Genomic DNA, 16,653 nt, shown 5'->3' with positions numbered 1-16,653 from the left:
AGATGATTTATTGCAGTGGCGAACACCTTGGGGCGCCCCCAATACTTTGAAGGACAATGGTATCTTGTTCTACTAAGACAATCGGTAGATGTGACGTCATCTTATCAAAACAATAGACTTGCCCCCAATATTTGACCAAGGTTCCGCCCCTGATTTATTGTTGCAAAGCTCGGATAGGTAAAGAGTGTGTTTCACAATTACCGAGTTATTCACAATTATTGGGTATATATATTTCTTAGCGTAGAGTTTTCGATCTATGTTCTGACGTTTTAAACTCTGAAGAGTGTCAGACGAAAAGCTTTAGTTTACTAAATGTTTGCTTTTTTCAAAGCTAATTACCGAGTTCTTCAATGATCGTGGAAGTCGGTAGCCATACTTTCCATTCGTCGCGATAACATTTGTTGAAATCAAGTTTTTGCAAATGGGTTATTTTCTTTAGAATCTTTATACATTAATAAACTCATTAAGTTTTAACATTAAGTTTTCCCTGGCTCATAGGATATACTTGCCGAGTTTGGGAGTAGTCGGAAATTAAAAAATTATGCAGCCCAACAACTTTAAGCCTTTATTTACCTTGGTTACCAAACCCTATTAGATTGGGATTTGAAAATGAGATTGCAAGAGGATGCAAGTCGAGGATGACAAGAGAGGGGCAAGAGTAGAATTGAAGAGGAGATAAGGATGGTAGGGAAAGTATAATCTTCCCCCGTCTTTATTTCCTTGCTTCTGTTAACCAAGGTGGTATTCTCTACCCAAGGTGGTACAGTAGTGTATTTTTGTTTTATTCGCCAAACAAAATTTTAATTTATCACTGAAAAAAATCGAAATATTATTTTTGCTTGGTTATAATGCCAAAAAACAATACTCTCTTATTTTACGAAACGAGGTAGATGACGTAATGACATACACTTTACACGTGATCCTTCCGCTGACCATGAATACCGGTTTGTCATAAACAAAGGTAAAAAAGAATGTTCTAGGTTGCTCTGGAATTTTTTATAAGGGAAAGAGTCAGTTCGTTGTGCATATCAATTTATATCCTGGGCTAAGTAAATTGAAACTTGAAAATTCGCTTGGAATAGTATTGCGATTAGTATTGGAGTAGTTTTTGAACCATCGTCCTATAAAATGGCAGATGGAAACGACACAAAAACAAATGGGCCTGCAGTGACTGAAGATCTGTCGTCAATAATTGGGAACATGGTTTTGGCTCATGAGATGATTATTAACGATGATTTTAAGTTGAAAGGATTTCAAGATAACACGTAAGTTTGTTTAAAACATCTTTTTACCTAAGGGGAATATCCCCTATTATTTTGGAGCACAGCTCCATTTGACAGGAGAGCATCGAAACCCGTTAAAATGACTGTTGAAGAGGTGACGTAATCATTTAATGTTTCTCCTACTATTAAATCCTAGCAAAATTGTTGTTTTCTAATAATTGTAATTTATTTATGATTGCAAGACTGAATAGTTTTGCCTTTTTGTCAAAACCGTGCTACCTACCAACTTGGCAAACTTCACTACAGAAAATAAAGAGTGAAATTTGAAAATATTGTCCAAAGATGAAAGGGGGTCATAAAAGACAGGTCTACAAATCTGTTGCATATTTCTAAAGATTAAAAGAAACTAATTAAAGCTGCAGATATGAGAAACCAGGTAGTTTTTAGCTCAATACATTCAGTTTCATGTACAAAAAAGAATGATATTGTTTTGAAAATTACTTCTATGACTTGTCAAATTGGAGAATTAGTTATAAGCTGAAAGAAGTTAAAATTGTGAGCTTTTGATATAACTATAAGAAAGTCTTTCAAGGCTTTGCTTAGTACTTCTATGGGCTATGGCTTCTTTCTTTTTGCCTAAAATTACTATGCTTTGTTATTACTTCTTTCTTCACTTAGAGACTATCACTGGCAAATGTGCTTTGTGTAATATTTTCTTCCAGCAAACCACCTGTAATCTTTAATGCAATGTGAATTTATTTCATTGGATTTCTGGAAGACCTTTTACTGGTGCTTTACATGTCACATGTTTGTGTCATGTTTCTCCAGAGTTCTTGATTAACATAACATAATGCAAGTAACATATTGTAAGATTTCTTCTAAATGTTTCATGAAATTTTTGTAATTACCTTTCTTTGAAACAGAAGTGAATCTATTTTTCAAACTAAGAGATGCCAGTATGCCAAATTAAATAGCACCTGGACTCTTATCTAGCAATAAATTTCCTTCAAGAGCGTTTTGTAGCCTTCATGTGCGTAACACATGGTACATGTTTAAGGGGGGCTAAGTATGTATCTTGCCTGAATATTTTCACCCCTAATTGGGATAAAACTGCTCAAATGGAGCCTGGGTGCCATTACTGCTGCCCCCAGCCCCTATATCTCCTATGGATATGGAAGTCTTACTACTTTCATATCTGAGGCCAATTTCCCCCTAATTGATATTGTATACAGATATTATTGTGTCCAAAGCTGGGTAACAAATTGAGACAGATATGTCCCTTATGGGCAATCCAATGTACTTAAAAGCACATTGTGTTCATTGGCTGTAACATGTATCTATTTGTAATAAAACAGTAAGAATCACCATTATTAGTTTTGCCTGCCACCAACCCCCCCCCTCCCCCTTCTTAAATTTGAACTTGTATAGTTTTGGGCCACTGAACCTGGATATTGGAACTGAAACACTGTGCAAAAAAAATAAATCCTCAACGTAACAGACAATTCATTATTTTATTATTTTATAGTTCTTAAATGTTTTATCAAGTTCAATCTATTTTTAACAAAATCTTTTTGTTTTGTCATATTTACATTCTTAGCAACTCGCATTAGGTTGCCAACTTGCCATTTCTCTGACAAGGTATCTCCTTGATTTTTGAAAGTTCTTTACTTCTTGATGGCATTGCCAAAATGCTTGACATTGTTCCGTGCATCATTCAATATAGAAAACTGTTTGTTTTATTTTTTTTAGAGTACTAAAAAGTTTCCTTTTATCTGCATTTCATGTCCTTCATTTGAACTACCATTCCTTTAAAACATCAATTGAAAATTCGACCTGCACACAGCAAGGAGAAGAATTTTTTAGGGATATATTTTAAAGGATAGGTCATTAGAACTTTGAATTTTTTTGGAAAGCTGACAAGAAAATTGGCCAAAAATTGCGTGAACTAGCAGAAATTTTGATCAGAATACCTAAACATGACTGTGTTTCATATGGCAATCTCATGGGTATTAGAAGGCGGGTGAAGATAAATTATGAATTATTCATAAAGGAAATCAAAAGGATTGTAACACATTTCAGTAGCCAAGCATCTGCATGTCAGTTTGTGTACCTACACTACAGCTTTTTCAATGTCCATATTTTGCCTGCTGAAAATACTGTAGTTAAACACATTCTTAGCTGTTGTTTTATTTTGTACTATTCAGTTTCTGAGTTCCTCACAACTCAAATGTGAAACTTTGTAGGATTAGAAAAATGACAAAAAACAATTTTTTTATAATTTAGAAACTCTGCGTAAACCTTTCACTGCACATTAACTCTGCCAAAACTTAACTCTACTTTGGGACGGAAATTGCTAGGGTGTCGGAGGCAAGAGCCCACAAACTTTTGCTCTAAGTGTCAGTTCAAACACTGTTTTTAGCATTTTTGTCGTTAAATTTCGTTTGATATTGAAAAACATGATTTTGTAGACAGGAGAGTTTCATAATATTTCCAATAGGCAAGCTACACTGATTGCACAACCTTAATGCTTGCGTTTATAAATGTATATCACGGGCGTTGTAAACGCGCAGGAGCGTAGTAAATAAATACTTTACTTTTATAAACCCGGGCGCAACCGAAATATTGCAGAGGGCGTAATATAAGGCTGTGACGCCACTGATGTATATATATGTGCGTGTGTGTCACATGAAAAGCTTAGGTATTTCGAGATAATGCTTTTTGCAAAGCAATCTGTATCGTCAAAAAATGGCTTTAGGAGTTTATTGCTGGAAGCGAAAATGGACATTGACTGGTCCAATGTGTATCTGCTTTATACAACACTCCATAAAAGCTTCCATACTTCTGTGTTTCATCGGCTTACAGGCAGTGATGGCTCCAGCCGATAGACAGTAGAGGCGAAAGGAAATTAAAATAAGTCTAAGACCACGCCCTGTTTATTGTTAGAAAATGCCCCTTACCAAAAGGGAAGGCCGATTTACAAATTTTGGTCACTAAGTTTTCTGGTTACTTACAGACAGTTTCAAATTCATAGGATCACATCACGCAGAATACTTTGCCCAACAATTACCCTTCCCCAAGCATTTTCACATCGAATTTTGACGTCAAATTTTTACGAAATAAAAAATTGATCCTGCCGGGAACTGGAGAAACATTTCCCCCAGTCCCTTCGCCGTCATTGCTATTAGGCACCTTTAACATGTAAAGGAATGCGCTATTTAGTATTTATTAACATTGCAGCGGCTAATTCTTAAACATCCTTATTAAATTTCCCTCAAAATAAAGCATTCATTTCAATGTGCCGGTTAGTCATCAATGCACTTCAATCGGCTAGTTACTTATTAATGCTTTCGTATCATAATATGTCTACCAAAGCTGAATAGCTCATTTCATCGGACCTCTATTTATCTGATATGATTCTTAATTAAGGTTAACTCGTTTCAAAATCAAAACCTGCCAGCATATTTTTGCATAGTATTTGATTAACTTTGAAGCAGTTCCTTTTCGCCGTTGAAATGAAAAACATCGTACTTCGACGCAAATTCAGGTATAACTTTAGTTTCTCTGTATTAGAAAACTATACTTTGATTGTTTTATAATTTTACTAGCGCAAAAGCAAGTACGAGGTATTTTCTATCTTTCCACGATGAGATTTCAGATTTTACTTGCTTGCAATAAGGCCTACAGTTTGGCCAATATTAAATGGCCTGAAATCATTGCCTAAACAAAATGGCCTAAAATCATGTTTTGAACAAATTGACTTAATGAAGACATAAGCTAAGATCGCAAAAAATTGCTATAGCCCACAGCGTTGAACAGAGGGGGTACGTTGAGTTATTTATTTTTTGTCCGGCCTTGACTATTTTCCACTGAAGTTTTTGATTCTAACTTCAAACATGTCTGAATTGTGTAATGTTTGAACACAGCTCTCATTTTGATAACACTCGACTAAATGTGGCTTTTCTCTCTCTTACAGCACGTTATCCTTCGTCTATGGTAATGTGAATCAATCATCTATTTAATAGTTTTTTCAGATATACAAAAAATAGCAAAATTATATAAAACATGTTTTTAGGTTGGAGAAAGCAGTGAAGGACCTTGTTCACAAGGCATTCTGGGATATTTTAGAAGAGCAGATCTCCCAAGATCCTCCGAAATATGAACGCGCGTTATTGTTGTTGGAAGAGATAAAAGAGGTAAATTTGACATAATAAGTTTTCATCTAATAAAGATTCTTGATACTTCATGTAAGAATTGATATGGTCTAGTTTCGTATTTTCTGTTTAAGAGATCCAATATACTGCTGACGTTGAGTTGCACACAGCTATGCAAGGCTCAAGAATTTTATGATATTTTTGTCATCACTATTATTCAATAATTAATATAAATATTTCAGGCGTTGCACATTGTTAAGAGGGAAATAACAGATTTAGAATTGAAACAAAATCAAGCTTGTTCGCCTATTGTTTGCTTCTAAAGGCAAAAATTAACGATTTAAGGCACTCTAGCAATTGTATAAATATCAAAGGACCGAGAATGCCTCGTTGAGAAGCGCCAAGGTTTTTCTCGTGTACGGAGATCAACTGAAAGGTTTCTGATCAATTCTTTCCGATCTGTCAAAGGACCATTATGAATTTAAGTACCTTTTGCTTATAGACACCTTGTTATTGAATATGTCCTGTTTTCTTCGTACTAGTTTCTATTTTCTGCCAGCTCACCAAGCTATTTTGTTTCTTAAATGTGTGGTTGGTTCTAGTGATTGATTTAATACTGATAACGTTCACGTATTGTGTATGCCAGCAAACATCCCCTCTTCCTCTTTGAAGCGACTTTAATAAAATCATTACAAAGACCGGGAAGTAGAAAAAGTAACTAACCTGCATCACGAATCTTGTGCGCCTTCTTTTGAGTAATGATGGATGCATCGCTGATGGGTGCAGGTTAGAAACCATCTGTTTACATTCCCATACCGGGATCGGGTTGCTTGGCCAAGAACTTGCTTATACAGCAAAAGAAGGTGGCGGCAAACACTAATATATGCAAGGGTGACACTATCATTTAGCCTGTAAAAAATGGACCTAAGATATCTCCCTTCATCTTGTAGCTCTGAGGTTTCAATCATCAATGCCGAGGGAATTTACTCAAAATTGTGTTATTTCTGAGATTGACATTGGCAGATAACGTTATCTTAAAACAGCCTTGGATTTAGAAATATTATCGAATTTATATTATGATTGATTTAGTTTCAAACCTCCTTAGATTTAGTTTCAAAATGTTGGATATTTATTTCTCTTCCAGGAATAGGCATTTATATTTTATTCCTTCATTTTTTGTAGATCTTGTTATCCCTTATGCCTCAACATGCATCAGGCCTAAAGGAAAAGGTTGAAGAAGTTTTGGACCTAGAGTTGATCAACCAGGAAGTTAATCATGGATGCTTTGATTTGGAAGAGTGTGCGAAATTCATCATTATCGTAATGGGGAAATTGTGTGCGCCTCAAAGGGACGATGAATTGAATGAATTGAAAGAGACGAAAGGCATTGTTTCGACGCTAAGGTTTGTTTATGTTTCAGCTTCTACGTTTTTTATGTTAGTGAGAAAGAGGGGGGGGGGGGGCGTTTTGTGCTGCCTGCAACTACAGGGTCGAATCTAACCTTGTTATTTTATAACGATAATATAGTTAGCAAATAAGTTTAGTACCAGAATGAAACTATAATGATTGATTGTTAAAAACACGACGTTTCGAGAATGTACTCGTTATCAAGTGGCTAGAAAAGAAACAAGCCGAGCAAAGAGAAGGCGAATCAAACTGTTATATTTTCATTCTGGTACTAAATTTATTTGCTAACTATGTTATCGTTATTCTGGATGAAGTACCACACGCAACGTATATATTTAATTGTTATTTTATATCCTGTATTTGACCCCATTGGCCTATTCAACTCCCTTGCTTAGGACTATACACTGATCTAACTAAAGACTTTTTTGGAAAATACAGAACACATTTCTATATGAGGGGGGAGAAGCGTAGACCTGATAAACCTTTTCACCCATTTTCTTACGTTTCCAAAAAAGACATCTTTCTGTTGGAAAAAAAACACAATAAATCCCAAAAAGTGAATTTCTTAACTGTTTTCAAGAAACTTCTCACGTTCTTTGTTCTTTGAAACGCCTCTTTTGATCAAAGCCACTCCTTCAAGATGAAAGAATTTGTGAATGCTCTGAGCATTCAAAAAAGTACCTATGAGAAGAGTTTTCTAAATGCATTGCTGTACTGTTAACATCGACGACAAGTAGATATGATATTTGCTCATAACATGCGTACATTTTTTACGAGATTTAGATGCATTTATGACTTTTAAATTGACTTTCAAAGAGTTGATGAATTCTACCTTGATAAGAATATGCAAACTTTAAGAAAGCACAAGTATATTCCTGACAATGATAAGGAGAAACAATAAATTTGAATTTTTCGTGATTCTACAAGATTGCCTAGACATAGTTATACTGAGGTCGCAATGCATAGGGGTTTATGAGATACATCCCTTTCAATGTGCCCTTTCCCCATTTTAACGGTATTTTGAACATATTTTGCAATATACTTCTTTTTCGTTTCATAGCATATTACCCCTTATTGGTAAACATAATTTCCATGACTTCTAAACTTCTGATGCTGTACTCAATTGAAAATTCTTCTATTGTTTTCATGGAAACATTTTTGTTTACAGTGACGTCACGGTGATCTAAATGCATGTATTTTTTTAAAGCGGTATCTTGAAATTCCTTGACATGATGAAACTCGACATGGCAAATTTCCAGCTCCAGAAATTGAGACCCTACCTTATTCAGCAAGCTGTTGACTACGAGCGAGGGAAATTTCAACAGTTTCTTATCTCGAACCCAGGTTTGGGGTTATTATTATTCTATATTGCATTATATTATAGTTTCTGTGTATTGTTTCATTATTAGATTGAAATCTAAGCTAACATATATATATACCCTATTGTGGATCAAAATAGGCCTCAGCTAGAAACACGAGAACATGACTTTTAAGGTTGCCCAGTCAGTGCCGCTTGTCAATTGAAAGTATCTTAAATAGAGTCCAAGGGCGAAAAGGAACTCCTTCAGCTTATAAAATAGCGTATTTTTGCCTTTTTATGTAGATATATTATAAAACTGCTAGGTGGAACAACGATCGTGCTTTACGAACAATCTGAAACATGCCGCCATGATAGCTTTTGGCCCAATCCGAGTTTTCCAGTAATTGCTGCTCGATAGTGAAATCGCATGTTTTAGTTGTTGTTTTTGATCTGCATAGGGAGAAAGCTGTTCTCTTTTGGGGAGAGTTTTATTTCCAATTTTGGAAGAGATATGCTGTTTTACTCCTTCTTTCTGTCTGTCTTATTTTTTCTTTTTCCAGCAGTTTTCTGTTTTCGTCTGTAAACCTGACGTTTAGTTACCCTCAACCAAGGAATGCTATTGCCCATACACTAATTTTTACTTCATAGCTGTCTTAATCATCCAATATTAGATAAAATGTTGTCAATTGTTGGTACCTTTTAATTCTTAGATGGAACAGCAGCAACAAAATGTTGGCTACAGCAAGCTGTGGATGAAGTCAGAGGATTGATAACGAAATCAACATCAGTCCAAAGCGAAACCAAACAAGACCAGCCAGTTAGGCCTAGGCCTAAAGTTTCCAATTCTTTGGTTCTTACACACGCGTATTTAAAACTGCTTGAGTGGAAAGATGAAATTTTATACCCCGAGGTACTTTTGGATTATATCGTCTGCATTAATTCCTCTTTTTTCTCATTCTTGGTGGAAGCTTTTTTTTCTTTGAGGATAGCTCTATGCCAATACACAACTTTTCTCGATCTTCCTCTTTCTTTTTCCATCCCAATCGCTAGGCCTAGTTTTAGACGGTGACTTGCTATATTGGTTCAAAATTTCGCACTTTTTAGAAAAATGTACTCCTGAATAATGGCACGTTCCCGTACCTCAAAACCTATACAGGTACCCCCCTCCCTCCCCGAGATTTGGCTAGCACTGTAGTAATTGCCAAGTCAATTGCTCCCTTTTAAATCTTGCCAAACGGTAGACAAAGCATACTTTGTCTTTGAGAACCGTTTTTCTGTTAACTTTGATGATATCGTAGGTCATCCTTTAGATTTTTAAGTTTATTGGGTCAATCGTTTTATCTACATAGCAAGATTATTATTTTAGAATGGAAATCCTCAGTTTTATAAATAAAAATGACAATTAGTCATGGCTTTTCCTAAAAGACATTTGTCTAAACCAATTTATCCAAATTACTATTAAGCTTCCTCATTAGGATGTTATAGTCTTATTCATCTTCTCATTCATTCGATAATTGATTAACGAGTAAACAATCTTTTAGCTCTGTCGTAAAACCCTTGCCAACGTACAAATTAGTTCCTTAGGACACGTAATTTATTAATCATTAGCTCGTTTATTCAAATTCATCTAAGCAGGTTTTATTTGCTTTTGACTTTCAAACAGTCCGTTATTTGAAGTTGCTTGAAATCAATTTCAGTTCTGTTCATCTTTTTCCTAACTTTCATTCAAGTTTTCACTCAATTCATTTAATCCTCTTGATTGGATTATATTCTAGTAGTTGACGTGGTTTTCTTCGTTCATTGTTATATCAGCTCACTCACGTTCCCTCGATTTCTTAGTGCTCAATGTGATTTTCAATCATCGGATTTCATCCAGGGGCAGCTAGAGCAGGGGGGCAGAAAGGACTAAGCCCCCTAATAATTTCTATACTATGCTTAAAACTATACCATGAATCGTCTTACTCTTGGTTTTTTAAAGAAAATCAGCCCCCAATAACGTTTCACCCCCATTCCAATGTGTAACATGCCAATAACGTTTCACCCCATTCCAATGTGGTCCTTGTGCCCATCAGCTCATTCTTAATCGGATGCTTAATCTTGAATACTACTAAGAAAATATTGCAATGAAATTTTAGGGTTTTCGATAATATTTTAATCAGTGAAATGATATGTTCGATAAACGTCCCTATTGCAGAATCGTTTGAATTTAAATGTTTTATTTCAGTTTTCAAAAGCAATATATTTTTCAGGTGCCTTTTCAGGTTTCAGCTACAGGTGCACTAGTGCAGTTTTAATTGATTTACTTTTTCAAGTACTTGATCCAGAGAACTTCAGAATAATTGCATTATTCTAAAGATGCTTTCTATTAATATTATGATACACTGCACTGTTCTGCTCTGCAGTTTATACTTCCCCGGAAATTTCCTTCTCCTTCACAAACAACAGCATCAAACCTTTTGCTAGCTGAAGCGATTACCAAGCATGATTTTCTATGCATGATTTTCTATGCTTGTTGTAAATCGATTATCAAGTACTTTCCTTTTTCACCCCCAGACCCTGTTAATGGACGAGCTGCGTTTGGCTGAGATGGGTCACATGTTCAGTAGGCTTTGTCTGATTGGCTCAGTGATGTTGATATCATCGAATGTTATTGGTCAGCACCTAGCAACGGACGCTGCATTTGTTAAGAAATTGAAAGACCAGTTGTTTATTTTGCTCGACGGCGTACCAAACAGGTATGATTTATTGTGTCTTTTATTATTGTTATCCTCCGATCTGATAGACTAAAATACTTTAGAAAACTCACTTGAAAGGCCAATTCTCGCGTTTCTTTCAATACATAAAATTTTTTAGAATGTAACATATATGTTGTTAAAGACAATTGACATATTGGCTTGTTTTGTCTGTCAATCAACTACTGACCAATAAATAAGCGTGCTGGTGGTATTACGTTCATTGATTGGCCAATTTTCTTTAATATCTGTCAACTGTCTATAGATTTGATTCATTGATTCATAATGCTTCTACAAGTCACATATCATTATTACTTGGACTACACACTTTTTACAGGAATACCTAATTTCTTGCCGTCTCAAAATTCTCAAAAAATTCCCATTTTGAGCCTAATATTATTCTTAAGTTATTCTTGCTCGACGCAAGGTTTTCAAAGAAAAACCTTTTTTGATGTGTTGCTTCATCATAAACTTAAACAGTAACAGAACAGAATAATAAATGTGCTATCTAGTCATAGAGTTACAATATAGAGTTAATTACTCACAGAATGGATGAGTGTATTTCAAACCATATATATATCGTGAAAGTGACAGTTGTTTTGCTTTGTGAGAAAACTGAGATAAATAAAAAGATTGGGTCTTGATGAAACTTGAGCTTGGCGTTATTTATTAATTTTAGCAATTTTGAGCCTCAATTTTCTTAAAGTCTCTTAAAAAAGTTGTATACTTCCTTGTTATAGAGTTCCTCAGTTTTGGGTGCTGTCCTTATCGTGAATCTAACTGACTTTGCTTCCACTTCAATTTCAAAGACTCCTCTAACTAGGAACCTAGTTTGAATTGTTGTAGTTGTCCTTCAGGTCGTTTGACCCCTGGTGATGTTATGAACCTGACGTCTCCATTCAGCTCTATTTTTAGTGTCTTTGTTGAGCTGATAAACATTTCTTGTTGTCATCGTCTTAATTTTGTCAAACAACTTTGTTGCAGGTCTTCCTCTACCTCGTTTCCCTTCAATTTTTCCTTGCATTGTCATGAATAGCTTGATTGAAATAACGCAAATGTGCTGGTTTGATTTTACCAGGTTTGCTGACAATATCTCTTAAATTCTGGTCAGTGAAACATTTGGTCGACTGCAATGTTCTGGCGTTTAGCATGGAGTTTTTTTATATGTAACATCAAGTGATGATGTGGCATGGACTTGCAAACAGCCTTTTTTAAGTCCGTTTAAGATGTTTATTGCAAGTTCTTATTGCTAAAATTCAGAGTTTCAAATTGTGATATTATCTATACTAAGAACAATGTTTGGCTAAAGTTTTCTTCCAAATTTTAAGCAATAATCTATTAATTAAAAAATAAACAATAGCGCTGTCTCTATTTCCTGCCATTTTCGTACTTATTCAACAAAGAGCTGTATAATCCTGCCTGGAAGACACAAACACCGTTTACAGCGCTGCTCAACCGTATTCCCGGTCATCCATTTTTAGCATAAGTTTCAGTTATTCTTTTGACATCAACGCTTTAAGCATTTAGATTGGAAAATCGACTTTTCTCAGCACAATTGAATCATCTGTCTTAAGATAGCTCACTTTTGAATGGCTAACTCAAAAACCCTTACTTTTCTTGTGAATGTTTAAAGCGGCATAATAGATGATTCGCATTATGCTTGTTCCTAGAATTTCCACCACATGTTTGCAAAAATAGCTCAGATTAATTCCGCCTCTGCTCAAAGTGGAATCGTAATTTGGGCTCGTTTTAAAGAATGTTTTAGCATTGATATCATTCAAACTGCACTTCCCTATTCTTGTTTTTCAAAACTCCTTATAATGAACCCTAGACTCACGTTTCCAAAACCTAAGCAACTCTCGATATCTTGTCTCTTCTTGGAATAGATATCCTGCTGGCGGCTCGAAATCTATAAACTTTTGTGTTATGTTATCAAACTTTCAAATATCAAATTTACCCTCAATGCACAATGTCTCTTGCTAGACAAAACCTTTCAAATGTTTTGACAAAAGTTTTCAATGACATATTTGTGGTTTTTTATCTGTTCGCTCAAGAATTGCTTATTATTTCTTTATATACCGACTGGAGGTGATGAATTAGGCAAATTCAGGTTTTCTCGCTCATTCTGAAGTCTTCTGTTACTGCAAATTCTAGTTGACTTGATCATGGCATATTGTTATCATTTCGTTTCATTCTCTCTGAAACATTGCTTCATTATCTAACTGCTTTGATATTTTGATTCTAGTAAGTTGCCAGACTTGGTTCCAAATCTTTACGAGCAAGTAGCGGCCTCAGCCAAGCAAGCCTGTGAGACAAAGGGCACCTCAATACTTACCGAGGAACAGGAATCAAACCTGAAACGCCAAATATCAGGCCTTTTGAACGAGAAAAACACTGTGCATCAGTTAATCAGTAAGTATAAATTTACCTTCATCTCTGAGTTTAATGGAAACTCTTAATCTTTTTCAACCCTCTGTTTGACTATCTGTTTTTATAGTTGCTTCCTTTTTGTTGAGAATCTTGTGTTAAAAAAAATGTAGCATTTATGTTGAAAGTAGAACTTATGGTTTATTTGTGTTATATGGCTTCATATTTTGGAGCCTGTCTCTAACCAATTTCATGTTGGATTTTGTAAGTTATTCTCTCCTGTCAATTTTTCGTGCCCTTGAAAATGTCTAAATATCTACCTCGTGTTTAGGGTAAACGAGATGTGATAATGATAACGATACAGCTCTTTAAACAGGGTTGCCTTTTTAGAAACAAATGTGCTGTTATCAATAAGGGCCCTGTTAAAAAGCTATAAAAGGAGAAAAAGTTAGGATAAACTTAAATTTGAATTAATTGCAATTAGAAATTAGAGTTAGTCACAATTAAAGTCTCAAGGTTTTTAAGAAATTATCCTTTACCTCGACACGTGTCTTACAATAAAAAGTGTACAATGCCTGTCAAAAGTACTTGGAACACCCAGCAATTTGCATTACATTTCATATCTTTCATTCCTTTTCCCGAAAAGAAATTACTGCTTCCGCCCCCTTCCCCCTAGAACGATGTTGATAATTTAGAGAAATATCATAAAAGAAGTGCAAAAGAAAGTGCTTCCTAATATCCTAGCACGTTTCATAGTAAAACAACATTGTTCCGGTGGGGGAGAGGGGGCTGATGAGTGATTTTGACCTTGGAAATTGACGTTAGTGTTCCAAGACTTTGTACTTTTGTGGCAGGCATTGTACTTTTAATTCGGAGGATTTCAAGAACAACATGTGATTTCCAGAAAAATCTCCATCAACATTAAAACCTTTGAATTTATTAGTAGACATAAAAGATGTACATAATATGCAGACAATTCATCAATATTCTATTAATACATAGAAGCAGATGTTTGACGTATTTTGAAAGAAATCTACAATTACGAAAGAATTGGTTTCTACTAGAGCAAGATGCTTTACAAGATATTAACTATTTTGTCAAAAAGTGGTATTTGTCAGTAGTCAAAACAACAGGTTCTTGCATTGTGTTTAAAAGCAGAATAATTTGTAAGATATTTGACATTCTTTTCATAATCTGAAACTTGCAATGGAAAATGCTTTTTTTTAATTAATCCAGTGTTTTTTTGTTTTAGTTTGAAAAGGTCATCGATGCAAAATTAATGTTTCTATCCCTAAAAAGAATATTTTGTCCTCTCCTAATCTTTATGAAAAAGCATATGGTTTTATTTTTGTTCAAAAAATTTTTTCTAAGCTAATAGCTTTTGTGCAGTCCCAAGATCAATCCATATCATTTTCTTGTGGTTGCATTTATATTTAATCCCTCGAAGTCAAAGGCATTGTGTCCTGACGTGTTTCAATGCCAATTTGCATTCCCATTGATTTGAAAATTCCCATTTCTGTCTAGAAAATGTTTAACTCTTCTTAGGAGAGCCTTTCTCTGTTTAATGCTCTTCCATCAGAGAACAAGTTTTTATCAAAAGCGTATTATATTTGTTACACAAAATATGATATCACACATCGTGAATCCATTTCGCGCCATAACCTCGTAGCATAAACTCGTAACATAACCTCGTAACATAACCATTCTCATTTTTTTCCACAGAGTCGAGGATTCGGGACTATGTTTTACTGTGCATGACGTCAGAACGAACTCCTCGTCACAATGAAGCACCATTGGCTCTAGTTAACGTGAAAGATGAATTGAAAATTTTGGCAGGTAGATTTTCAAGGCTTATTTCTCACAACAGGAACGTTTTTTGTCCAATATATGACGATATCATCAAAAGCATATTGGAAGAACCTGATGAAGAAAAATGCCTAGAACTTGATGACGCGAAGACACACAACATTGAAACTACGATGAGGGAAGATACTGCTTGAAAAGCTCTTTTCTGATAAGTTTTGAATCAAAATGTATTCTCGAGCTGAAATATGTATGAGTGTTTGTATATAGAGTTTAGTGTAATGTAAAAATGATATGATACATAATGGGCGCTATGTATTATATCAGATTAAATACAGAAGAGATTGACTATGAAACAACAAAAACAATGCATGTAGATTTTTATCAAACTTTTTGCTTGTAGAATTTTTATTGATATTTTACCTTCCTATTATTTATCTTGAAACCCAGAAACTTTGACGAAATAGCGATACAAGTTTCCTCTACTTCCGGCACTCTTCGGGGTCATGTAGTTAGAATTGTAGAAAATCCTTGCATTTTCAGTTTTTAAACTACGATCTATCTAAATTTTTTCAACTGATTATTCTTAAGTTTCAGAAACTTTGATATTACCTACCTAAGCGGAGGCTCGACTATTTGACCTGCTCCGTTACGATCTTAGTCTCAGATATGAGAAATTTCCGGCAGGTCTGAAACTCGGATCCGTGGTCTGAGGCAAATGAGACTCGTGTCGACCTGAATTCGTTTCGGTTGTTCAGATCGGTCTAAAATTTCAGATCGACTTGAAATCCGCATGTAAAACACCACCTTTGAAAAACTGCTTTTAAAAGTAATCGTTATAAAAATCTAGCTTTAAATATGTAGTGACACAATTTAAAGAATGCCTATCATAGTGGAATACAAAGTTGGTTATCATAAATTGGCATATAGGCCAAGATTCTTATTCAAAAGAGAAAGGCTTGGCTACAGAATTTAGGTGCTACGATCTAGAGAATATTGAAGGTTAACTTCTTAACTGCAAAAGGCGGTACTTTATAATTACGCATACCTAAATGTATGTATGTAGCATAGAGTTGGAGAAAATAAAACTACATGTTTTATCTCTACAAGCCTGTTTCGTGAATAACTCACTCTTCAGATGTTTGCTATATCACGCTCTACGTGCAAATGTATTCAGCACTGTGCTACGGAAATATCAACAGACAAATTTCTAAATTTATGTATATAAATGTAGAGAATTTAAGGTATTACTATAAGTTTTGTAACAGTATTTTTTGCGTCAATCAATTGCTTCATAGTTCATGCATGTATGGTAAAGCTTTGATGAAAATTCTGGAGTATTGTTTCTTCTTTGGTATTACACGTACAGGGGCGGACCCAGCAAAAAATCTGACTGAGTTCCAGGCCAAGGCTAGGGTCTTTCAGATAATGCATTGATAATTGTGCATAAGACAACATTATTATTCATATTCTTATTTATGCATTTTGGTACCGGGGGGGGGGGGGGGGGGGAGGGCGTTGGTACTTTCTACTCACTAAATCTAGATTATAGATTTCTTTCCGACAGAAAACAGTGCCTCTGTGAAAATGTCTGCAACTATCTCTCTTTCTAAATACCCTCTTGTTTTACTTGGATGCCACAGCAAAGTTTTCCCTTTTGTTTGCTCGCA

General features: G+C 35.1%; 1 protein-coding gene across 1 annotated transcript; it reads left to right on the top strand.

The window, feature by feature from the left end:
- The first annotated feature begins 729 nt into the window (after positions 1-729).
- LOC135683507 (T-complex protein 11-like protein 1) lies at positions 730-16,318 on the top strand. Its single transcript, XM_065198773.2, has 8 exons — positions 730-1,265; positions 5,296-5,416; positions 6,557-6,777; positions 7,989-8,125; positions 8,792-8,991; positions 10,635-10,816; positions 13,059-13,225; positions 14,903-16,318. Exons 1-8 carry the CDS (start codon positions 1,129-1,131, stop codon positions 15,178-15,180), a joined length of 1,443 nt encoding a protein of 480 aa, XP_065054845.2. The 5' UTR covers positions 730-1,128; the 3' UTR covers positions 15,181-16,318.
- Positions 16,319-16,653: the final 335 nt, after the last annotated feature.

This window comes from Rhopilema esculentum, chromosome 17 (genome assembly GCF_057945365.1).
Source record: "Rhopilema esculentum isolate cy_ngs chromosome 17, ASM5794536v1, whole genome shotgun sequence".
Classification (NCBI taxonomy): Eukaryota; Metazoa; Cnidaria; class Scyphozoa; order Rhizostomeae; family Rhizostomatidae; genus Rhopilema; species Rhopilema esculentum.
Note: the sequence above shows the minus strand (reverse complement) of the source record. Positions and strands in the feature narration are given on the sequence as shown.